Source organism: Meles meles, chromosome 1 (genome assembly GCF_922984935.1).
Source record: "Meles meles chromosome 1, mMelMel3.1 paternal haplotype, whole genome shotgun sequence".
Taxonomy (NCBI): Eukaryota; Metazoa; Chordata; class Mammalia; order Carnivora; family Mustelidae; genus Meles; species Meles meles.
In genome coordinates this window covers 202155093-202180575 of record NC_060066.1, presented here as the reverse complement: position 1 = coordinate 202180575, position 25483 = coordinate 202155093, and the positions used below count along the sequence as shown (strand labels likewise).

Genomic DNA, 25483 nt, shown 5'->3' with positions numbered 1-25483 from the left:
AACCACCTGAATTAATAAATTAAACTTAAATTAATGAACCTGTTCTCAAAGTTAAAAAGGGTCAAAGAGCTTTTGCAAAAGCTTGAAGGAGTAGAGGCATGTTGTTGCTGGCCATGGCACCAATTACTTTACAGCAAAAACCACCAAACCCTGCCTTCCAGTAAGAACACTGCAAAGGGGGTAGGAATCATGATGCTTTGTAGTACAGCTGGTATTAGCAGGGATGTTATTCCACTTTGCTCTTATGTTGCCATTAGCTAACAACCCTTCTCCCCGTAAGTAAAACTCTGTGTTTATGTAAAGCAGTAAAAGAACCCAAATATTACTCTGTAGTCAGCCTTCATCACACCTCATGTTTTCGGTGAGATTTCAAACATTAGTTGTTATTGAACAGAAGCATTTTCAACTCTAGAATTTTTTTTTCAAAAATAATATTCTCTTTCCTCCATTCCTGACACTTGTTCAAGTCAAAAATACTGATCAACAGGCCCTCACTACTACCTGAAGGCCAGAGCCCAGCAAGCAACAGCCACTGATTTCCAAGAGGCAGTCACCGCCCTGCTTTCCCCAAACCGCCCCCTCCACCCCGTGAGTGCTGCCAACACCTAAAAAGACCTACATCACTCAGGAGAGTCCTGGATCAGAACCCTCTGTACTTAGGTTCTGGCAGCTATTAAAACTCAGTATATCATAGATTCACGTTACTTCTTCCGACTGAGAGATTCCAGGCAGAGCCCACAGCCAGACTCTGAAACAGCTTTTCAGGCCCCATTTTTTAAGACAGATGCTGTCACATGTCTGTCACAAGACTTCCAGGACTTGGTTCTTCGAGAACAGCTTTCCACCACCATGGAATGGGTTCTGTGGACTCAAGCAGCAGGATCCTGTATTGTGTTCAACTACACTCTGAAGAAAAACATTTTATTGCTATGGAAAATTTTGTTCTTGTGCTTCACAAGTCTTGCCAAGTCTCTTAATGTGGATATTTCTTCAGAGATGGAAGCCAGAAGAACTCTTTGGTTATACAGATAGAAAATGCAAAGACTGTTTATTTGGGAGCAGCCCTGGCTTTCTTCGTAAATATGTTTGGTAGGGGGATGGCCTACAAACAATTGAAATGAGAAACCATCTGTAGCGATTGCAATTTCATAAAAGAAAAAAACAAAAAAAGCACAGTGTTCCAGTATCTGTAGGAGAAATAGGCTTAAAACACAGTTGGTTTTATACTCACCAGACTCGCTTGAGTGAAGTTGAAGTTGGGAACAATGTGATTGTCACACATGGTATTGGTTTGGTTTTAAATCCCATACCCACTTTTAAAAGACATAATTTAGCTTTGGTTTCTTTCATTCTTTAGAAGACATATTTGGTTTTCTTAAGCATCAGAGGTAATTGGTGATTTAAAATTAGTGGTAGTGGTAGTTTCAAAATGGATTAGTTTCCCTACTCCTACTACACACAATGGAACATTAAGTTATTTAAAAACATGCCCTTGGGTTTGCTCCCATCCTGAATGCATTTCTAGCTGAAGTTGGAAAGAAGCTTCCTCTGGACTTCCCAAGGGGCTCTCCCACCCAAATACAAGTTCCCTCCTTACCCACAAAATAGCCTGCCCTCTTCGGACTGTAGACGGACAGACAGACAGACACACATACATACATACACACACACACACACACATACACACCCCCCTCAGGAGTGATTTGGATTAGACAACGAATAGCCAGACAGCACCTCCCAGAGATGGGCGCACATGCAGCAGCTGTCAAAAGGAGAAGTCATTTTACTTTCTTTTAAACTTGCAATGTTTGTCTTTATTTTGTTCTTTATATTTTGAAAGTGAAAAGAAATAGTATTGAGTCAATTTTTGTTTCTTTTTTTTAAGTATTTGTTCTATGTATTTACAAGCCTTAAAGTTGCTCTAAAGATTTCAAAAGTATTAAGAGTACTTTTCGCAGGGTAGCACTTTTTTTTTTTTTAATTTTTTAAACAATTCTTGGAGTTCTCTGGTCCACAGCATTTCCTTCTGTTCCAAGGTTATGTATGTTTTGATTACTATTGTGATTTTTTTTTTTTAATTTTCTGAAGCAAGCTGAGAGGCAGGCAGAAAGATTTGATGCCAAAAAAAAAAAAAAAATCTTTCTTACCTTGTTCACCCCAAACCTTCTTAAATCTGGACTAACTACTATGCTTTAAAACAAACGTGAGGTGCATCTGAAGGGGAGGGAAATTTATTTCTCTGCTTTTCTATTATACAAGTTGTTTACAGAAACTGCAAATTAAAAAATTACACTGGCATTTGCAGTCCTTAAAATAAATTAAAAGTTCTCAACTTTTTTTTTCTGCTAAACAGATCTGTTTTTTTAAAGTATGAGTCCTTGTTTAAAAAGAAAAGATTAAAACAGAAAATATTTTCTATAAATAATACATGGATTTTGGTTTTAGTGCTCCCGCCCTCAGGTTTGAAGTTTACTTTTTTCCAGTACCTTTATCCTCCATGATCACCTTTTTTCTCTTTCCCCTCTCCCACTCGTGCACACGTGGGGATTTCTGCGAGAATTGGCCTTGCTGCACTGTGATTGGCGAAGACGTGAAACTTTTTAAAAAAATACTTAAATTGTTTCTTTTGTTTCGTTTTGTGTATTTGAAGCTTTAGTTATCCTCAGACTCCTCTTCTGCTTCCCGCAGCCACGTGAAGAACGCTGTGACAGATTTCAGAGCCACACCCTTCCCATTCTGCTCTGCAGGGTCCTTGCTGCTCTCCCATTTGTAGAAGGCATCCTCCGAGATCACCTCCTCATCATATAGGCAATCAAAAAACATCCGTAGCAAATCTGCAAGGACGTAAAATATACCATCAGTTCTGGAGGCGCTGTAGTTGTGATGGAGAGACTGTATTTCCAAGGAATGAATGAATGAATGCACATGAATCCCCCTAGAGAAGAATATCCCTAACAATTTATCATACTCCCTCTTTATAGTATAATAGCAAAATGACTAGTCTAAAGAACAGGAAAGGGGCACTTGGGTGGCTCAGTGGGTTAAGCCTCTGCCTTCCGCTTGGGTCGTGATCTCAGGGTCCTGGGATTGAGCCCCACGTCGGGCTCTCTGCTTCCCCCTCTCTCTCTGCCTGCCTCTCTGCCTACCAAATAAATAAAATCTTAAAAAAAAATAAAGAACAGGAAAAAGATTTAAGCAATCTAAATTATTTTTATTGCTACTATTTTGTTCAATCTGAACTATTTTCTGATAGTGCTGAGGTGTTTGATATTATGTAGTTCTCAAACTACACACTATAAAAATTAAATACAAGAATAACTTTATTCTTTATGCATTCTATACTGGTTGAAATTTTACAATAAAAATATATACTTTTTACAAATTTTGGAAGAAAAAGGCAGAAGGTACTTTTCCTCTTTCTAATGTTGCTTTCAAATTGGAAAGAGTAATAATTTATATGGAAAATGTGGGTAAAAACTATCTCCGCTGGATTTTATCCAGAGAAAAAAAAGCCTGTTGTTTTCAATGCCCTGATGATCTGGGCAAATTTAATTTTCTGTTTTGCTCCCATAGTGGAAACTTAGCTTATGTTATTGTTCAAAAAGAGAAAAAGTTGGTGAAGTTATATATTCTTTATTTTTAATGCCTTCTTATGGGCTCTTAAGTTTATTTAAAGTCAGCCTCCATTCATATGAATGAAGGGAAGCAGCAGAATAAACAATAATTGATAATAAATATTAGGCTTAGAAGAGTCATTATTCAAATTTTGCTTTGGATTTATCTTTGTAATTTTATTAGTTAAGCTAAATTGAAATCAATTCATTCTCTAAACCTTGGTTGGCCTATGGGGAAATGGAAACAAGTGGTCAAGATTCTACATGGTAAATCTAGAATCAAACATCTCTCCAGGGATTATCAAAGCTGATAATTATGGGAGATACTTTAATTTGACTGGCTGAGCACCTAGCATCAATTTCATCTCCTGAAAAGTGAATGAGTCCTCATCCTTATAAGAACAGAAAAGGGAAGTCATGATGTTAAATGACCCTCCAAAGGTCTTGAGAAAGAGAAAACAAAGTCAGTTAATTCTTTGATTCAGACTTAGATGTCTCCTCAGTCACAGCCTGAGGATTGTTTGTTTTGATTTTTTCCTTTATCTCCCAGAGGGATTCATCAGCACTAGCAAAGAAGGAAAGCCCAGCAAGCAGATAACAACCTAAGGAAGTACCAAAGAGCTACTTCAATGTTATCTTTGAAATTGCCCTCTACTTTCACAAGTTTCAACTGAATTTTCAAGACTTAATGTAATTCAGTTAATTTACCAGTATCACTAAGACTTGGGTGGTCCAGGTTACTTTATTTATCTGGTTAGCAAAGAATTCATCATAACCCTGAAGTGAAAATTAGTCTAAAACACCTTAATGTCTCTGTTGGGTGTCTGAGGATTCTGAAGAGTATCATCCTCTTTCATTACGAAAACCTGCGTCAAAGAAGGTAAAAGACGGTAATGCATGTATGCTATCACCAGGATGGTCTGCATTATCCAAAAAGGTAGCTAACCACTTGAGTTATTTACATTTAAATTAAATAAAGTTTAAAATTAAGCTCCTTAGTCACAATAGTCACATTCACAGTGCTCAAGTGAATACACTGTACCACCCTGCACGGTACAGATATATTCCCATCACTTAGGCAGACTTGCCCTACAATGAGGATTAAATCTCTAATACAAACTAGTTTTATTAACGTTTTCTCACAAAAGTACATTAAAAATTCAGGTTTATTCAAATTGTTGGTTATCTGAGTTTTTGTTAGTAGTGATTATTATTTACTATTCAAAACCCATCAAAGCATCATAAATCTTCCCCACTGGTTGTGTTAATTTTAAGAGATGAACTTACTGGCAGGTTGATCAAGTTTTACTATTGATGCTTGTAGTGCATAAAGTGCTTGCAGTTCCTTCTCTGTATCTGAGTCTAGGTACTTGAGTAAGATCGGCACTCTCTGCTTGATAACAGCAGTGTCCACTCGGAAGGTAGAACAGTCGGCTACAGGTGATACAAGAGCTAAATGTTACATTTAAGGAGTTAACGCGCAGCCATTTCAAGTTTTCTGAGTTGATAAGACACGACTACGAGGAAAGTGGAAGCAAGGGGGGTCCAAGGAAAAGATTTTGAAATCTAAGATATTCTGAATTTATTAATTTATTTATTAATTTATTATGAATTTATTACTGAAACAGTAAAAATACTTGGAGGGGGAATGTATTTTGAGTGCTGAGTTCCCTCAAAACAAGTGCATAAAATTCGTTATCTTTAATCATAATGAAACATGGACAGTGGTTTTGTGACATTCCAAACTACAAAAGAAACATTAAAAAGAAATTAAAGTGATAGCTCATGCTAATCTTTTCAGAAGGGTAAAACAGAACCATGTTATTGTTACTAGGAGGGTGAGGACTAACTCCAACAGTGGCAAATAACACATACAATCTAAGCCTTCTGGGGTAAAGGCACAGTAAAAAGAGGCTGAGGAAATCATCCTCAATTCCAAGAAGCATGAGGTTTTATTTCTTCTGTAAGTTAGCACTGGGACACAACCTTGTTTTTTAACTTTCATACTTTCCAACGTTCCAGCTTTTATACTTTCCACCTGTGATTTTTATTTTTTTAAATATTTACTTTGAGAGAGCGTGTGAGTGAGCACGGGGTGGGGGAGGAGGGGCAGAGAGAGAGACAAAATCTCCAGCAGACTCCCTACTCCCTACTGAGCAAGGAGCCCAACACAGGGCTCAATCTCATGACCCTGAGATTATGATCTGAACTGAAATCAAGAGTTGGTCACTTGACTGAGCCACCATGCACCCTTAAATTATGATTTTGAAACACCAGCCTTATGGAGCGCCTGTGTGGCTCAGTCAGTTGAGTGTTCAACTCTTGATTTCAGCTCAGGTCATGATCTCAGGGTCATGAGATGAAGCCCTGAACTGGGCTCTGTGCTCAGCGTGTCCCTCTCCCTCTGCCTTTTCCCCCTGCTTGCTCTTGCTCGCTCTCTCTAAAATAAATAAATAAATCTTTAAAAACAAAAACAAATTAACTCCAGAAAAACCCCAAACACCAGTCTTACAGTTCCATAGATAGTAAAAATGACTTATGACATTTTTTATAAAGACTTTCTATTAGCAGCTTGTTATTAACCTCATTAAAGATCTAACACTGAATATTCTTCTACAGAAAATCTTAAAATATAATTTTGAAGCTATCTTCTAAAATGATGACAGACCTGAAATTCTGAACAACTTTTGAACTGACAGGATTTTCTTCCCCATTGCAGCGAAAGAAATATGAATTTCTACCTTGGGCTAGGTGCATGATGTCATTCAATACTGTTAAATACTATACACATCTGAAGTAGGCAGGGTTTGTACCCACCTTAACCCTATCCACCTATGTGATTAGCATTCAGTGACACTGTGTATCATCTAAGATCAACATAAAGCAAAAGAAACAATTGTTTTCTAAACTTTTTTTTTTTTTAAGCTTTTATTTATTTATTTGACAGACAGAGATCTCAAGTAGGCAGAGAGGCAGGCAGAGAGAGAGGAGGAAGCAGGCTCCCTGCTGAGCAGAGAGCACGATGCAGGGCTCGATCCCAGGACTCTGGGATCATGACCTGAGCCGAAGGCAGAGGCTTTAACCCACTGAGCCACCCAGGCGCTCCAAGAAACAATTGTTTTCTTTCCTCATATGTTTTTATATAAAATGGTTTCTCTCTTGAGATGAGAAGTCCTTCCTTGATTCTAGGTTAATATTCAACCCAGGGGCACCTGGGTGGCTCAGTGGGTTAAGCCTCTGCCTTCGGCTCAGGTCATGATCCGAGAGTCCTGGGATCGAGCCCCGCATCCTGCCCCACATCAGGCACTCTGCTCAGCAGGGAGCCTGCTTCCCCCCACCTTCTCTCTCTGCCTACTTGTGATCGCTGCCAAATAAATAAATAAAATCTATTAAAAAAAAAAAAAGAATATTCAACCCATTCATTATAACTCCTGAGTGGAAGACAGAGAAGGCTTCATGTACTGGAGGTGAAAGGTGAAGGTAAAACCACACCCAGCAGAGTAGAAAACCACCCAAGCGGCATGCACTCATTTTCTTCCTGAACTAGAAGATAGATGAACACAAGGCACAGGGTAGCTGCTCAGATCTGGGCTTTTTATAGGCACAGCAGCTAATTATCTCCCTGTTTGAGACAGTCAGGCATTGTAGACAGAAACGGCACCCATTTGCAAAAGAAAATGAGTTTTACAGGGCAAAATTTGAAGGCCATATAAACTCAGACCCGTATCATCAGCAGTTAACATACCAGGGATCTCAGATGTTAAGAGCTGCCTTCAGAAATGTTACTTACCTATAATAGCTGCTTTACAAACGGCTGTCATTAAAGCTCTAAGGAATGTAGGTGAACTCATCTGGCTTTCATCTAGATTAGCCTGAAATCAAAAGTAAATGGAACAGTTAAAAGTACCCTTACATTAGAGAAATTATTTCTCTTAAAGCAGGTCTCATCTGGCACTAGGGACAGATGGGGTCACATTCAACATTCTTGTAAAAATTAATCTTGATTCATGGGGAAATACCTGGGCTACCACCGATTCTATCTGAAAATACTCTAAGTGGCAGCATTTAGTTTTCAGAGAGCTAACTGCTGCCTGTATTTTGGTCAATTATACAGTGTTGTGCACTATATGCATTTGGAAGTACAACCATTTTAAAACATTTTCTTCCTCAATAAATAACTTACATTCAGATGATCTCACTACAGTGTGTTTTAGAAACTACTTTTCTGAGTAGTGTGCAATGAATTTTAGATGTGCTAACACTGCTTTTTTATCTTAACTTTAATGTGAACTAGAGATTAAACTCAAGCATTGTCTCAAATCTTTCAGGTGGTGGTGAGAAAAATGTTACTCTTTTCTAAGGATGGCAGAAAAAAATGTATTTAGAGATATTAGTTTAGTAGAGTAAATGGGCCTCAAATTTGTTTTAGTTTCTCTTAAGATCTTATCTTTTTTTTTTTTTTAAAGATTTTATTTATTTATTTGACAGACAGAGATCACAGGTAGGCAGAGAGGCAGCCAGAGAGAGAGGGGGAAGCAGCCTCCCTGCTGAGCAGAGAGCCCGATTCGGGGCTTGATCCCAGGACCCTGGGATCATGACCTGAGCTGAAGGCAGAGGCTTTAACCCACTGAGCCACCCAGGTGCCCCAAGATCTTATCTTCTTATCTTGCTATAAAATGCTATACTATGCTGGGGCGCCTGGGTGACTCAGTGGGTTAAGCCTCTGCCTTCAGCTCAGGTCATGATCCCAGGGTCCTGGGATCGAGCCCCGAATCGGGCTCTCTGCTCAGCGGGGAGGCTGCTTCCCCCTCTCTCTCTATGCCTGACTTGCTGCCTACTTGTGATCTCTGTCAAATAAATGAATAAAATTAAAAAAAAATCCTCAAAAAAAATTAAAACAAAAACAAAAACGCTGTACTATGCCAGATGAATAGCAAAGCATAAACAAAAGGAGACATTTTCTAGGCAGGTATTTAAAATACTTTTCAAAGTTTATGTTCCTTATGCCTGTGAAGAGAATTGATGCTTGTCTCAGCTTCTTTTAATAGCACAGCATAGTATTTTCCACTGGGTCAGCCTTAAAACGACTGGCCAGGAAAAAACGTAGAATGTCACTACAAACCTCTGTTTTAGAAATTGAGAATTTCAAAGATATTCAGAGATCATTTAAATGTTTATGAATATTAAAACTGACACAGATTAACTAGTGGCTCTCCCTCTGTTGAATACTTAACCTCACACATCACTTGGTGAGAGCCAAGTTAAGAGGGGTTAACAAGTCAGATGGTCAGCTCTGCAGGATACCAGCAGCACTGCACACAGGCTATGTTACAGTAAGAGGTATCATTACCAATCTTTTCCAAAAGAACAGAAACACGTGGTGCCACTGCTAACCGTGGAGGATGGGAATGGGATGGGGCAAGAGACATATATAAAAGATTTGATGATATATGTGTTATAGCCAGTTACTGATTTACACCTTGTAAACAAACAAACTTTATTTAGACTGAAGCCAGCCTGGTCTAGGCCCAGAAATTACTTTTGCAAAGTCTGAACAATTATTTTTGAAGAATAAATGAGAGAATAAGAACACACCATGACCTGAGTTGAAGGCAGATGCTTAACTGACTGAGCCACCCAAGTACCCCAGACTAAGCAAAGATCTTAACAAAAATGGGCAAGAACAAGAAGGCAGGTGGGTCTGCTGAATAAGCAAACTCAGATGTACGTAATCCTGGTGCCAGACACAGAACAACAAATGTCTTCATGTACTATAAGCTCAACTACTATTATATTTTTGGTTTTTCTCTCCTTTTAAAAAAGTCATCTTTATTAGCATAATCTACATTGTGAAATTTACCCTTTGTCTTCTCTGTGAGGAGAATAATTGTTGGTCTAGAATAGGCAGAATAGTGATATAAAAAAATGAAGCCCGACATTGATGAAGAGGTGAAAATAGCCTCATTTTGCAATATATGAGAACATAAAAGACCAAATGGCTGAAATGATGGTGATCTATGAAAAATCATGGCAAAAGAAAGTAACATTAAATATGTAAACACTGACTGGATTTCTATTTTTTAAAAAAGATTTTATTTACCTGAGAGAGAGTGCGAGAGAGATAGTGGGCACGAGCAGGCAGGAAGGGCAGGGAGAGATGGAGCAGCAGACCCCCCCACTGAGCAGGGAGCCTGAAGTGGGGCTCAATTTCATTACCCTGGGGTCATGACCTGAGCCGTAGGCAGCTGCTTAAAGGACTGAGCCACCCAGGGGGGCCCCTGACTGGATTTTTTTAAAAAACAGAAAATAAGGCATGTCGATAACATACCAGAAAGGCTGGTACTAATTCTACGCTAACTCCTACAACAAACTACCACATAAATGACTAAAAGTCTTAGAGAGGAAAGAGGTGGTTATGCCAAGAGGAGTAAGTCAGTACATGAAAAACAAGTGACGCTAAACTAACCTCCTTGCCTTTTCTGATTTGATTAGTATACGGTAGCTCAGACGGATACAAGCATATATCCACTGGACTTCAGCAAGGCTTCTGACCAATTATGTAATGGCAGCTGTACCCTTGTGGGCAAGATGAAGAGATGAGATAGACAGTAAAATGATGTGAAATAATAAACAGATTAACAGCAGGAAGTGTCCATGGGGGTAGGGGTGGGATCTTGTTCCTAAAAGGAAGCTACTGTGAGAATTGCCCCATTCACATATTTTATCCACAACTTGGATGAAGATAAAGATGACATATTAATGAAATGCAAGGAAGACACAAAGTGAAAAAGATGACAAGGAAATTTTATGACCAAAGTCAGAATCTAAAATGTCCTGATAGACAAAAACTTGTATCTAGTTTAAGAAGATGAACATAAGCAGAAATAATTTTTCAAAAGTCCTATTCTGGTTCCAAAACTAAACGCATTAAAGTTGTAGGCGGCAGAGATGACTAAATAGTAGAACACAGAAGAAAGGGTACTCTATGACTGAAAGAGCAACGTGAGTTCAGTGTGGTGAGCACAGACTCCAAAACAAAAAACGTGACAGCACTGCCTAACTCCACACTGTGGCATCACATCTGGCAATCATGTTCAATTCGCACATGTCACTTGTCAGAGTGATACTGAAAATCCAGGCTATGTTTACATAACAGTAACCAGACAAGAGTCTGGATATCAAGATTTTAAGAAAGGATGAGAGAACCTAAAGAGGGAGACAGGGATATAATGGCAAACTATTACAATTAATTAAAAGATTCCCAACTAGGTGACAGGATAGATTTACTACCCTGAATAGACATGGAGGAAAAGAGATAAACAAAAAATTGTCAGAAGTTTCATTATTTCTCAATGCCTAAAGTAGATAAAGAATGAACAACCCATTATAAGGACTATAAAAAAGGATTTATCCAAGAGGGAAAGGACCAGATTAGTCCTCCATGACTTTCGTTCAATTTGATTATATGATCCCATGGAAAATGTGTACAGTAAAACATACTTACATAAACAAGAATCACTGAAGGAAAACAGTAGCAGATTAAAAAGAGACATGATCAACAGATTCCACATGAAAGGTATAAAATTTTCAGAAGGGAGAATTACTATGAAGATGAAAGCCAACATATTTCAGAACAATTACATAGTATTTGTTAATTTCATCCAGAATGGTATTTAAAATGCAGGAATATTTAGGGGCGCCTGTGTGGCTCAGTGGGTTAAAGCCTCTGCCTTCAGCTCAGGTCATTATCTCAGGGTCCTGGGATGGAGCTCCGCATCAGGCTCTCTGCTCAGCGGGGAGCTTGCTTCCCCCCCAACCCCACCTGCCTGCTTGTGATCTCTCTGTCAAATAAATAAATAAAATCTTTAAAAAAAAATGTAGGAATATTTAGGAAAAACATGTATTTTTTCTAATGAAAGATTTTTATTTATTTGAGGGGAGAGAGAGAGAGAGAGAACAGAGAGGGACAGCAGACTCCTGCTGAGCAGAGAGCCTGACATGGGACTGATCTCAGGACCCTGGAATCATGACCTGAGCTGAATGCATGTGCTTAACTGACCGAACCATGCAGGTGCCCCAAATATGTCTTTTTTGAATAGTAAAATGTAGGGTCTATCCTAAACTAATGATAGACCCAGGAAAATGGCTTCTGTTTGGAGTAGTTTTACTTGACCTTATAAAAAACTGTAAATCTTATAAAGATAAAAAACAGCCTTATAGTTTCAAATACACATACATGAAAGAATAAGAAGTAACTTCACTAAGGTTAAATACTCCTATGAAGTGGAAGGGAAGATACAGGCATACCTTGTTTTATTGTTTATGTACTTCAGTGATGTGTTTTTTACAAATTGAAAGTTTATGGCAACCCTGCATCGAGCAATTCTGTCAGCGCCATCTACCCAACAGTATTTGCTCGCTTCTGTGTGTCACATCTGGATAATTCTCACAGTATTTTGAACTTTTTTATTATTACTATACTTGTTATAATGAACTGTGATCAGCGATTACGACTCACTTAAAGCTCAGAGGAAGGATGGGTAGCATTTTTTAGGAAAAAGTATTTTTCTTTAAGATACTATGTACTTTTTTAGATATAATGCTATTACAGACTTAAGAGACTACAGCATTGTGTGAACATAACTTTCATATGCACTGAGAAAACAAAAAATTAATTTGACTCGCTTTATTACAGTATTCGCTTTATTGTGGTCTGGAACCAAGCCCGCACTCTCTCTGAGGTATGTCTGTACGTGAATGCAAGTGTTCCCACAAGAATCGTTCTTGCAGAGATACCAGGGAAGGTGACATAATCTCTATACCTCTACCCAATCAAAGATCTGTTCATCATTCGCTTTGTCCTCGATAATGAGTTTCTCGAGTCGCTTATACAGCTCTTCAGCAGAGAGTTCTTTTTTTGAAAGTGCTTCAGAGGAACAGGAACTATCAGACTCTATAAAGTCCAACTTCTGAAACATAAAATGTTGTATATATTAACGTAAGTCAATATTAGTAACACCCTAGGAGGAAAACAAAGACATGGGCAATGTTTTATTTTACATGGGTCAAAATGATCAGAAGAAGCCATTTTTTACTTATAGTTCTGTAAAAGTCTCACTCTCCTACCTTTCTGAATATTTCTCCAACTTTTTATATTGTCTCTCTCTCATTCTCCTTAAGAACAAAAAAACAGGGATGCCTGGGTGGCTCAGTTGGTTAAGCCGCTGCCTTCGGCTCAGGTCATGATCCCAGCGTCCTGGGATCGAGTCCCACATCGGGCTCCTTGCTCGGCGGGGAGCCTGCTTCTCCCTTTCCCTCTGCCTCTGCCTGCCACTCTGCCTGTGCTCACTCACTCTCTGACAAATAAATAAATAAAATCTTAAAAAAAAAAAAAAAAGGAACAAAAAAACAACAAGACCCCTAGAATTATCTCTGTGGCTATGCTCACTCCCAATCATTCAGTTGTGCTCTTAGCGATGACATAGCTGCATGGCATGGCATGAATACTAACAGTACAATTTAACTCCTTCTGCAGCCTGTGGTTTAGTATCAGTACTGGCACAGAACAGCTGTCAAAATTCTAAATTTGGTGAAGTCCTTCAAACACCTCCTGACCATTCTGAATCCAAGTCAGAGAAGTGATGCTATATTATAAAATTCCTGAACAGCCAGTGTATTGTAGGGAGGACAACAAAAATGAAGGGTTTTATCAGTATTGCACAAAAGACCTTTTCCCCCACAAAAATCATTCAATTCCAAAGGTCTGAATATTCTGGTATGGAGAAAGACTGTATATATGTAGTCACTGCACCAAATCACATCATCATGGCCTGTGTGGGTCCAACCCAATGCAGAAATGCCTTTGCATCCGCATTAAGAGCACCACCTGCACACACAGTTCACGCAGGCAGCGGGGCGGGCATAGAGGGCCCCTGGGAAGCTCTGTGAGCACTCATAAGGAGCTCTGCAGCCCTATTAGGAGCACTGGTGTCACCTCTCCTGTCCTACTCTCACTTTGTTCTTAAATACTTTAAAGGAGTTATCTGGCTGTTGCTTCACATCCATGACAATGACCCTGGACAGCCTAAAAACAAGTGTACATGCCTTCAGATTCTCCTAGAACACTGGCTCACTCTACCACGTAAAGTCCTAATGCTCCCACAAGTGGCAGCTTGATGAAGCACAAATATAAGGACTCTAGAGTCAGGGATGGGGGTTGGGAGTTCAGGCCTGATTCAGTTACTACTTCTTCTTCTTCTTTTTTTAAGATTTTATTTATTTATTTGACAGAGAGAGAGAGATCACAAGAAGGCAGAGAGCCAGGCAGAGAGAGGTTGGGGAAGAAGGCTCCCCACCAAGCAGGGCTTGATCTCAGGACCCTGAGATCATGACCTGAGCTGACAGCAGAGGCTTAACCCACTGAACCACCCAGGAGCCCTGACTCAGCTACTTCTACCAGGAAGGCTTGTTCTAAGATAAGAAGACCACCACCAACCTCAACCTCAGCCAGTTCCAAGGGCTCAGGGCACTAAGAACGTGCACCCTGCTGGCACCAACAGGGCTCCAGGACCATACACTTGGTAGAGCCACCCATTAACCTGAAAGGGAAAAGCCCTATACCAGCAGGACCACCCAGGCGCCCAACAATTCTTTTGCAATAAAAGTATTTGGGGGGGGGGGGCGCCTGGGTGGCTCAGTGGATTTAAGCCTCCGCCTTTGGCTCAAGTCATGAATTCAGGGTCCTGGGATCAAGCCTGGCATCAGGAATCTCTGCTCAGCGGGGAGCCTGCTTCCCACTCCTCTGCCTGCCTCTCTGTCTACTTGTGATCTCTCTCTCTCTCTGTCAAATAAATAAATAAAATCTTTAAAAATAAATAAATAAAAATATTTTGGGTGGTGGTTGTAGAACATTGTTAATACACTACATGTCATTGAATTGTACATTTTAAAATGATTAACTGGATGTTACGTGAATTTCACCTTGATTGTTAAAATACTTGAAAAAATCTGATGATTTTTATGCCATTCTGACACATGTACATAAAATTATGATCACACACATATACTAAATATAAAAAAAGGAAATCATACCATAATTGTTCAATTCTTAGAGGAGTGGTTAAAAAAATAATCAAAATCATTGGTAATTTTCAAGGGTATAAGGCAATGTGATATAGAAGTATGCTTTTTTCAGTGAAGTTTCACTATACAAAAACCAGAGGTTAAAATATTAAAGATTATTAGCAGCAGCTTTACTCTAATACCTTTGGGGACTTTGATATATTCCTATACCTTCCCCAGATCCACAAAAGAAAAGCTACCTTGAATTCGGGGGTGGAGGAGTGGAGTGTGTGGAGAGAAGGATTCATCCTACTGTTTTGATTGTCTTTACCATTTATGTAGCATTTTATTTATTTTTTTAAAGAATTTATTTATTAACAACAATAAAATCAAACAAAGTATATTGCTCATTAATAAAATACGACATAAAAATCTGAAAATGAAAGCCTTTACCATTGCCAAAGGGAGTTGGTGCTGAGCTGTAAAGTTTGCAATTGTCCCTGGAAAGAAACAATTGCTTCTCAGAAACCCTGTGTTTCTGCATAACTTATCTCATCTTTCTGGAGCCCAGAAGGCTGGGCTTCAGATTTATGAATCGGTTCATCACTACCTCTTACAGAATGTACTAGAGTCCCTAGGAAAAAAGGCACTGAACCAAGTATTTTAGAAAAAAGCCAAGTCAGGATAGGGAAGACCAGGTTTTCTAAAACCCCATTTTTCTAACTACCCTTTAAATATTTTTATTAGTAACAATAATATTCATAATTGATTACTTCTCTGTCTCAGTGTTTCTTAAACATTATCCTATTTAATCCCCATAAAAATTCCACAGGGTAGGTATTACTATCATTTCCTAGGTGATGAATGAGGCTTAGAGAAATCACGTAATTTGTTCAGAGTCACATGAAGTGGTTCAAGGTTAGAACCTGAATCCAGGTTTATTGGAAACCCAGGTGCTATATAACTTCCTATGTCCGGATTTATACCTAGAAATGGAATTGCTGGGTCATATGGCAATTCTGTGAGAAACCATCTTTATGTTATTTTTATAAATTATATCTTTATACACTGTGTGCCTATTTATACATATTTATAATTATTATTTTATGGATTTGCCTTTTAAAACATATAGGAAACAAAAAGAGAAACCACAAACCACAACACAGTAATACTTGCTTTTATATTTACCTATGTGGTTACCTTAACCACCAGTGATCTTTATTTTTTTATATGGCTTGAGGTTACTATCGAGTGCCTTTTTGCTTCAGCCTGAAAGACTCACTTTAGCATTTCCTGTAGGGCAGGTCTACTGCTGACAAACTCACTTAGCTTTTATATCTGGAAATGCTTCACTTCCTCTTCATTTTAATTTTTTTCCCTCATTTTTTTCCCCTCTTCATCTTTAAAGGAAATTTTGCCATATATAAAATTCCTGGTTTAAAGTTATTTAATTTCTTTTTTAAAATTTATCTTAAAAGATGCTATTTATCCATTTGAGAGAGAAAGAAAGCACAAACTGGGGTGGGGGAGCAGTGGGAGAGGGAAGAGATACAGACTTCCTGCTGAGCATGGGGCCCAACTAGGGGCCTAATCCAAGGACTCTGGGATCATGACCTGAGCTGAAGTCAGACATTTAATAGACTAAGCCACTCAGGTGCCCCTCAAATTATTAAATTCCTTAAATATATCATCCCATTATCTTTTGGCTGATGAAAAATTGGCTATTGATCTTATTGAGGATTCCTTGTACAGGCCAAGCCACTTGTTTTTTACCTGCTTTCAAGATTTCGGTCTTTGTCACTCAAAAGTTTCATTGTAATATATCTCTGAGTAAATCTCATTCCGTTTATCTTGCTTAGAGTTCACTGAAATTTCTACACATGTAGATTCTTATCTCAGATCAAGTTTGGGATGTTTGTGGCTATTATGTCTTCAAATAATTTTTCTGTCCTGTCTTTTCTTTCTCTCTCTCTTCTCCCTTCTGGGACTCTCTAATGTCCATGATAGTATGCTTGATGCTGTCCTGTAGGTCTCCAGGCACTGTTCATTTTTCTTGATTTGTTTTTCTTTCTGCTCCGAAAACTGAGCGGTTCTTTCAAAGGCTCCTTTATATGTTTAATGAATTAATTTTCCAATATGTATTATCATAAAGTTTATTAAAAAAAAGAGTGTGAGGATTTTTAAAAATTTAAAACACTCAGTGAGGGGTGCCTGGGTGGCTCAGTGGGTTAAGCCTCTGCCTTTGGCTCAGGTCATGATCTCAGGGTCCTGGGATAGGGCCCCGCGTTGGGCTTTCTGCTCAGAAAGAGGCCTGCTCCCCCACCCCCCGCCTGCTTCTCTGCCTACTTGTGATCTCTGTGTTAAATAACTAAAATCTTTAAAACCAAAACAAATCAGTGATACTCATAGTTTCATATAACACCAGAAATTTCATTTTGAAAATTAAAGCTGGATTTTTATGGCAGCAAATTAGTGCCAATCAGTGACCCCCTGACAGAGCAATTTCAACTACTTTATATTCAAATTTGTGGATTCTTTCTTCTGTCTGATCAAATTTATCGTTGCACCACTCTAGTTATTTTCTCATTTTAGCTATTCCAACTTTCAGTTCCAGAATTTCTATTTGGTTTGTTTTTATAATCTCTACCTCTTTATTGATATTGCCAGTTTGATCATACATCATTCTCCTGATTTCCTTTGGTTCTTTGTCCATGATTCCTTCAGCAATTTGAGCATATTTAAGGCAGTTAGTTTAAATTCCTTGTCTGGTACATCCAACATTTGGGCTTCCTCAAGGATGTTTTCTGTCAATTTCTTTTTTCTTGTGAATGAGCCATTATCTTCCTGTTTCTTTATATGCTTTGTAATTTTTTGTTGGCAATTAGATATCTTGAATATTGTAATGTGCAACTACTGCTGTAGTCAACTGTTTATTGATGTTAGACAAAGACTACCTTCCTTCCTGTGTGTGTGGTCATTATAGTCTATGACCCATTATCTCCCCACAACGCCAGTGACCTTGCAGAGATTTCTGTGAATGCAGAATCCAGTGAAAAAAGTGTGGGGTAGGGTGGAGTGGGGGTGAGTAGGACCGCTGTCAAATGTATCTGGTTCTTTAAATTCTTTGACAGACACCATTCAGGAAACCACTTTGGTCTAAGCAGTTAAAACAATGGCCGGGCCCTACACTAGACCCTCAGTAAACTCCCAGGCAGATTAAAAGGCATAGCACCCATCTTTGGAGGACAAGGTCTTCATTTCTCATCCTGACACCAAAAAACTGCACCACCTTCTCCCCAAATGTCACCACAGGGCAAGGGGCTAATAGCTTCTATGTAAAATGCTAAGGTTACTGAAATTTACCAGATTCTTTTTTCACCAAGCTTTTCCCTGGTGTTTGTAGCACGCTGTTTGACGAGACTCCACAATTCCAAAATAGCTCATTCTAACACATCTTGCTAGCTCATCTTGCTAGTTTCAGTGGAAGGAGTAATTCTGGAGCTGCTTACTCCTTCATCTTCCATACATCCACACAGTGATTTCTGAATGTTTTATTATGTTATCATAATATTCCCATGATAAAGGCTACCTGGTTGTGATGTATTAATCTTTTAATATGATGTTGGACTTCACCTGTGAAAATTTTGTTGAGAAATTTTCTGGGCATTTATTAAGAATATTGGTTTATAGTTCTTCTTTTATCATGAAATGTATTTGTCTGATTTTATTACCAGAGTAATGCTAGTCTTATAGAATGAGCTGGCAAGGAATCTCTCCAACTTTCTGGAGGAACTGGTACAGAATTCTTTGCAGAACTAGTATTATTTCTTCTTTAGATGTTTGATGGAATTCAACAGTGAAAACACCACGGCCTGAAGTTTTCTTTGTGGGAATGTTTTTAACTACTTCAGTGTAAAAGATGCTCACGTTATCTATGCTTCAGTTAGCTTTAGTGGTTTGTACGTGTCAAGAAATTTGTTCACTTCAACTAAACTGAAGTACTTACTGGCATAAAAATTATTTATAAGTTTCTCTGATCCATGATTATGTGCAGAAACTGTGTAACATCATCTCTCTCATTCCTTCTACTGGTAATTTGCACCTTCTTTTCCAATTTTGTTTTCTCTGATTAGTCAGGCTAGAGATTTAACAATTTTATCTTTTCAGAGGGCCAGCTTTTGACTTTACTGACTATTCTCTATTGTTTTTTTCACTGATTTCCACTTTGATCTTTATTATTCCCTTTTTCTATTTCCTCTGAACTTCATTTGTTCTTCTTCCTTCTAATTTCATAAGGTTGCAAATGAGGTCACAGGCCTGCGATCCCACTTCTGTTCTAAATACAGGTGTTCAGTGCTAACAGTTTCACTCTGAGTACTGCTTGAGTTGCATCCCACAAATTTTGATGTGTTGTGTTTTTTCAATCAAATATTTCTTACTATCTTTTATGATTTCTTCTTCAACCCATGGGTTATTTAGAAGTGTGTTAAGTGTCTAAATATATGTCACCCACATTCTTAAAGGTTAGTTTAGTTGGAGAGACATTTCTAGATCAACTAACTGATACTCTCTCAGCCCTTTGAGATTATTCCACCATCTTCTGTTTTTCACTGTTGCTACTGCAAATTCTACTGTTTCTTTGTAGGTAACATACTTCTTTATAACTGTTTAAAAAATCTTTTGTCTTTGATATTACGCAGTTTCACTGAAATTTAATTATCCTCCATAGGATACATGTGCTTTCTATATAGATTCTTGTTTTATCAGCTCAGGAAAAGTCTCAGTCACAGTCTCTTCAAATATTGCCTCTTCTCCATTTACTCTGTTTTTCCTCCTGGGATTCCCATGAGACATTTGTTGAACTTTCTCGTTCTACCCCCTAAATCTCATAACACCTCTTGGAAATCTACCCTAGTTTCTTCATTTCTTTCAAATCTTCTCAGTTTTTAACTAGTCTTTTCTTATTTGCTCATTTTTGTGAATTCCTCTTTTGTATATAGGATTATGTCATATTCCAAGCGAGAATTCCATTATTTCTAGTCTTTGGGGTCTAAATCTACCGTTATTATCTGTTTATTCTCACTCATGGCTGCTTGTTTCATTACAGGTTAAATGGGCTCTAAGTATTAATCCATGTATTTAGATAATGTTAACTTTTGAAAATAATCAAGAGACCTAAGTCGAGAATTTTCCAAAAATAATTTTGGTTTGCTTCTTTTGGGAGCCAGGGTAATACTGAACTAGGACCATTTCAACTTCTGAGATTTTTTTTTTTTTTAATATTTTATTTATTTATTTGACAGAGAGAGAGGTCACAACTAGGCAGAGAGGCAGGCAGAGAGAGAGGAGGAAGCAGGCTCCCCACGGAGCAGAGAGCCCGATGCGGGGCTCGATCCCAGGACCCCGAGACCATGACCTGAGCTGAAGGCAGAGGCCTAAACCACTGAGCCACCCAGGCGCCCCTCTTCTGAGATTTTTGGTAGCACTTATAATGGCACTGAGGAACATGCCCTTCATGTATGCTTTTTGCTAAGGGTTCAGGTTTCATCTCTGGCTTTTTTCTTCACTTACTAGATTAGTTCCTTAGCAATTACGTTCGCTTTCTACGAACCAGCAATGCAAATCAACTGTGCTTCATCTAGGCTTTTACCTTCTGGCAGGAGGGCTCTCCAGAGTATCTAGGATGTTAACGTCCCCAGTAACCTAATGCAGTGTCTTTATCTAGCACAATATACTTACTTTAAAATGATTTTCAGATTGCTTTATTTTCATTTTACCTAAGAGTGATTTTTTTTCTACTTATTCATCATTTTGTTAGCTGTTTTGGTTTTAATTTTCCTATACTTTAGGACTTGATTTGCAGAATAATTTTTTTAAAGATTTTATTTATTTGTTGGGGGGGGGAGAGAGAGAGAGAGCGAGCACACAAGCAGGGGGAGCAGCAGAGGAGAGGAAGAAGTAGGCTCCCCACTGAGAAAGGGGCCCAATGTGGGACTCAGTCCCAGGACTCTGGGATTACGACCCGAGCCAAAGGCAGACACTTAACTGACTGAGCCACCCAGGCATCCCTTGCAGGATCATTTTGAGATGGAGTTGTTTCCTTTCTCTGTCATTCTTCCTCATCTAATATTTCTATGGTTGCCTCTATCTGATCCTCCACAATTCCTTAATGAGAACCAGAATATATTGATCATGGGGTCTTATACCTTGTTGTGGATTTCTGGATCAAGTTACCAAGCGGACAGCCTACCTAAGGTTTTGGCTCTATAAGTCTGTCTATTTCCTTGCATTTATCTTTCTATGGAGTTCCTACTTAATTTCATGCAGTAAGCCTATCCTCCAATTTTCTGCGCTGTAAGGGGCACACTAGTCCTCATTACCTCATAGAAATAGTTTCTGCCTGTCTCTACTGGTTTTTAGACCCAGAGCTCAGAAGACTTAAAGCTTTAGCCCTATAACCCCTGCTTTATTTATCAATTTCCTTTCTGGTTCATGGAGATACATAGCTTGTTTTCTGTGTGTGGCTAAATCCTTTAAATTTTATTCTTTATCTATCATCTAATGAGTGAATAGCTGGAGTGGCCCTAAAGCATGGACTTAAAATGACATTTTGACCATGAGTCTTATTTTGGTCTACTTTTCATGACTGAACTACTAATGAAATTACCTTCATTTAGTCTATAAAACAGACTAACTACTATAAAACAGGAAGGTATAAGCCTTGTTCTTACCTGCTCCAAGAGAAAATTATGTACATCTTCTCCTTCTGGTAAAAAGTCCTTCCAGGTGAGGTCAGCCTCCCTCCATAAGGCTCCCACTTTCTTATGGCTCTAAAACAGAGATAAGTCCAATCCATTTACTTTTACATTGTGATAAGAAGAGGAGGAGAAGGAGGTGGAGGAGGAGAGGAGAAGGCTTGCTCAAAGTCAAGAGTATAGAATTGTAAAGACTGAAAACTCAAAACTTTCCCTTGTTTTTTTTTTTTTTTAAGATTTTATTTTTATTTATTTGACAGACAGAGATCACAAGTAGGTAGAGAGGCAGGCAGAGAGAGAGGGGGAAGCAGGCTCCCTGCTCAGCAGAGAGCCCAATGTGGGGCTCAATCCCAGGACCCTGGGATCATGATCTGAGCCGAAGGCAGAGACTTTAACCCACTGAGCCACCCAGACAGCCCAAAACTTTCCCTTGTTGATATGAAGTTAATGTCTCAGGACTCCTTGCTTTCACACCAAGGTATCTGAATGTATGCAAATGTAATGGTGAATGGCTGTGATATAGCTATTTAAGGTTCAATAACTTATTTTATCAAATGACTAATCTGGGGAACTGTAAACTCATGTTTGGGATTTATGAGTATAAGCACCTACAAAGGTTCAGTTCAGAGTTCATAAATTCAACAGTGTCTCTCGTCCTAGATAGTGTTACATACAACTGCTATTAAAGCCATTCAACAAGCCTCACTGGAACCCCTCCCCTCTTCATAGTAGATCACAATTATGCTTAACATGACAATGACTAAGGAGGTTACTGCTCCTGAACCAGGAATGAGAAGTATTTCAAGGGCAAGAGGAACATGGTTGAGCCCAAGAAATAACAGAGAAGAGCTGCTGTCAGCTGAAAACTGAAGAGAAGGTACAAGTCCACTGCCTGAATGAAGTCACAGTGATAAAGGGAAAGGTCAGTCATTGAGCCGTGGCTACCAGCAATGAAACACATACTGATTATTTCATAGAGTAACTTGCCCAAGGTGCAGCTAACTAGCTGATAACCCACCAAATTCAGGATGTAAACTCAGGCTGACTTCAGAATTTATGTTCTATGAGAACTTGGTTGGGAGAAATGAGAATCTGCTTTCTGTTTCTACACATAAAAGTTAATAAGAATTTGAGTTTTTAGTAAGGACTAAAGTGAAGTAGGTTAGGAAAGGAGGAAGGAATTCTGGACCTACAAATTAGGGTTCAATAAAAACTTTAGCGCCCTCAAGCAAGTAGTATTAATAACAAATAACCAGAACTAGAGTCCAGTCTCTTTAGTACACCCGTCCATGAATAACTCGTACAGAGATGTAATATAAAGGGACTTCTGTAAACAAAACAGTTTTACTGACGCCTATAATAAAACAATGAAATCTATCATCCCAATACCTTTGGCTCTGGTTTGAATAAGTCAGGAATCACTCCAGAATTTTCATGTATGAATTTTATTTTGATGTTTCTCACCCCAGGAGTTGTTAATACCACTTTCCCAAACCTCTTTGACCTCTAATATCGCACTGAAACACTCTTGAAAGTTTTGGTTTAGACTTGTCTGTCTCCCTTTCTAGTTTATGAATTCTTTGAAGACTTAGTTATCTTTGTAAACTGGGAACCTGGCATAGAGCTTTGCAGAGAAATGTGCAGTATTTATTAAATTAAATTAAATATAACTTTAAGATAGCAATTCACAATCCTGTAGAATAATTTTTTTTTCCTGTAGAATAATTTTTAACACCTATTACTAATCAGATTACCTATCCTGAGACCCCAAATTAATAAAATTATCATTTTAGGCATCTTACCTTGCTCTAAAAGCAAGGAGTTTTCACTGAAATCTACTAAAAAGTATAAATAATACAGCCATTATGTGTCAAGAAGATAAAATTACTGGTCACTAATACAACATATTTTGAGATTCTTCAGAATTATACCAAATCCAGTTGAGATTAGAGAATTCTTTGCCAAGTTACTACTAACAGAAGGAGAAATAGACCTCTGTAAGAAACCAGGTTGAAACACTTCTTTTCAAATAATAAAAGGCTACAGAAATATTTGCACAGTGATACCTAAGCTCTTCACGGATAACTCAAGGACCAAAAATTACTGCCCTTCCTAATATGCTGTTGAGTCTGATACCCGGTTTAACACTCACCATTTGTTTGCATAGAAGGTGCAATATTTCAGAAAGCAAGACCCCAGCTCTTCCAACAGGAAGTAAAGGTTTGCTAAATTCTCTGTAAAAGACAGGAGTAGTGATTAAGTTCCTCTGAACAAACTCCCTATTCTAGAACAGTAGGCAAACAATGTGTGCCAAAAGAACAGACACTACGCAACCTAAATAATAATGGGCAAGAGAAAGCTCCAGGACATGCTCTAAGTAATGTTCAGCAGAAGACTTCAAGTTTACTTTATGCTTCATGGAGAAGCTGGAAAGGGACCTTAGAATTCCTGGGTTTTGCCTTTTTCTTTGATTGCCTTAGTGATAGAAGCAATGCAATGATCAGTCTCACTTAATCATCTATTTACATAAATACCACTTCAAGCCTAAAGGAGAGAAGAACCTTAGGTAACAGGGAGCTGCAAAGCTTAATTATGAAGTATTTTTTAAAAAGGAAGATGTTCTTTAGACTATGGATGAAACAGAAAGGGACCATTTTTTTTTTCATAGTCTAAATCAGTATTTCCCACACTGTGTTCCATACGATATGAATAATTATTCCTCAAGAAAAGGATTCTACAATTAAGTGAGGCAATGCTGAATTAAACAAAGATAAAATCTTTTAAAATTGGTATTTTTTAAAATAACTTCTATGCCCAGTGTAGGGCCTGAACTCATGACTGAGAGATGAAGAGTCACATATGCTACAGACTGAGCCAGCCAGGTGCCCAAAGTTAAATAGTTTTTATTATTTTATTTTACTACAGAATTCTCACATCCTTTAATGTGCTGCAAGCCTCAAACAAAAGGGACACAGAGTATGCGGAGTTTGACCATATGAACAGTTTTTGGGAAAATAATAATGTTGTAAAAAAGAGTTTAGGAAAAATTAGTCTGTACAATATAGCAACAATTCCCAACTCCTGTCCAAATCTAGGAATGCCTAAAACGCAGTTCCTTTTATTATGACCAGAGCATGTACTATGCAAGTGTCAGTCAGACAAGCTATTATGTAGAAATAACTTCTCATGGCATTTGAATAATGACAGACATAGAAGTCAGATCAACATTAAATTTCCAGGAACAATAACTTTCCAGTTAAGTGATTCTGGCGCCCTATTGACAAACGTTGTTAACCTCAATGGACCACAGGGTTATCATATCCCCATGACTTCTCCACTGCAGATAAAGTGTAATGTAACATTGTCACACTGAAATGTCTTTTTTTTTAACTGAAGTATAGTTGTATTAGTTTCAAGTGTATAACACAGTGATTTGACAATTATATATATTATAAAATGCTCACTGTGATAAGTATAGCTACCATCTGTCACCATACAAAGTTATTGTGATATTATTGGCTATATTTCCCACGCTACAGGTTTCATCCCCATGACTTATTTACTTTGGAACTGACAGTTTGTAATTCCTAATACCCTGAAATGCGAAGTTGTGAAGAGTCACAAGCTGCATCCAAGAGCCTCCAAAGGGACCAAGGGAACAGCACTACGCTAGAGTTCGCTGCCAAAGTTTCGCATCAGTTTAGCTTGCTGTATACACGCCCACAAAAACAAAAACAAAAAGCAAGTAAAACTTACATGAGAAGTTCTCTCATGGAGATTCCTCCTTCTTTTAACATGGGGGTCACCAGTTCAGCAAGGTACAACCAAATGTGGGGAATATCAATAGCCATGTCATCTGCCAATTCCAATGTTTCTGAAAAACTGAAAAGAACAAGAGAAAAAGTCACACAAATGTAATTCAAAAGTTAAGATTAAATAAAGAGACCAAAAATCAGTCAGTCAACAAATACCTATTAAAGCATCTATTATGCTAGATACCATGCTAGGCATAAAGTAACTGATAAATAGTAAGTTCTTATTCTCAAGAACTTA

At 38.3% G+C, this 25483-nt stretch overlaps 1 protein-coding gene across 21 annotated transcripts in view; it reads right to left on the bottom strand.

Moving 5' to 3' along the window:
- Nucleotides 1–2056: 2056 nt before the first annotated feature.
- The window catches only part of EIF4G3 (eukaryotic translation initiation factor 4 gamma 3), a 362972-nt gene continuing 339545 nt past the window's right edge, over nucleotides 2057–25483 (bottom strand). For all 21 annotated transcript variants that reach the window (XM_046002289.1, XM_046002331.1, XM_046002445.1 and 18 more), the window contains 7 exons: nucleotides 25187–25312; nucleotides 23583–23664; nucleotides 21407–21505; nucleotides 12437–12583; nucleotides 7405–7486; nucleotides 4902–5048; nucleotides 2057–2834 (listed from right to left, as the gene is read on the bottom strand). In XM_046002289.1, the coding sequence (XP_045858245.1) occupies nucleotides 2653–2834; nucleotides 4902–5048; nucleotides 7405–7486; nucleotides 12437–12583; nucleotides 21407–21505; nucleotides 23583–23664; nucleotides 25187–25312 (865 nt within the window). In that variant the 3' untranslated portion in view covers nucleotides 2057–2652. The remainder of the gene's footprint in view (nucleotides 2835–4901; nucleotides 5049–7404; nucleotides 7487–12436; nucleotides 12584–21406; nucleotides 21506–23582; nucleotides 23665–25186; nucleotides 25313–25483) is intronic.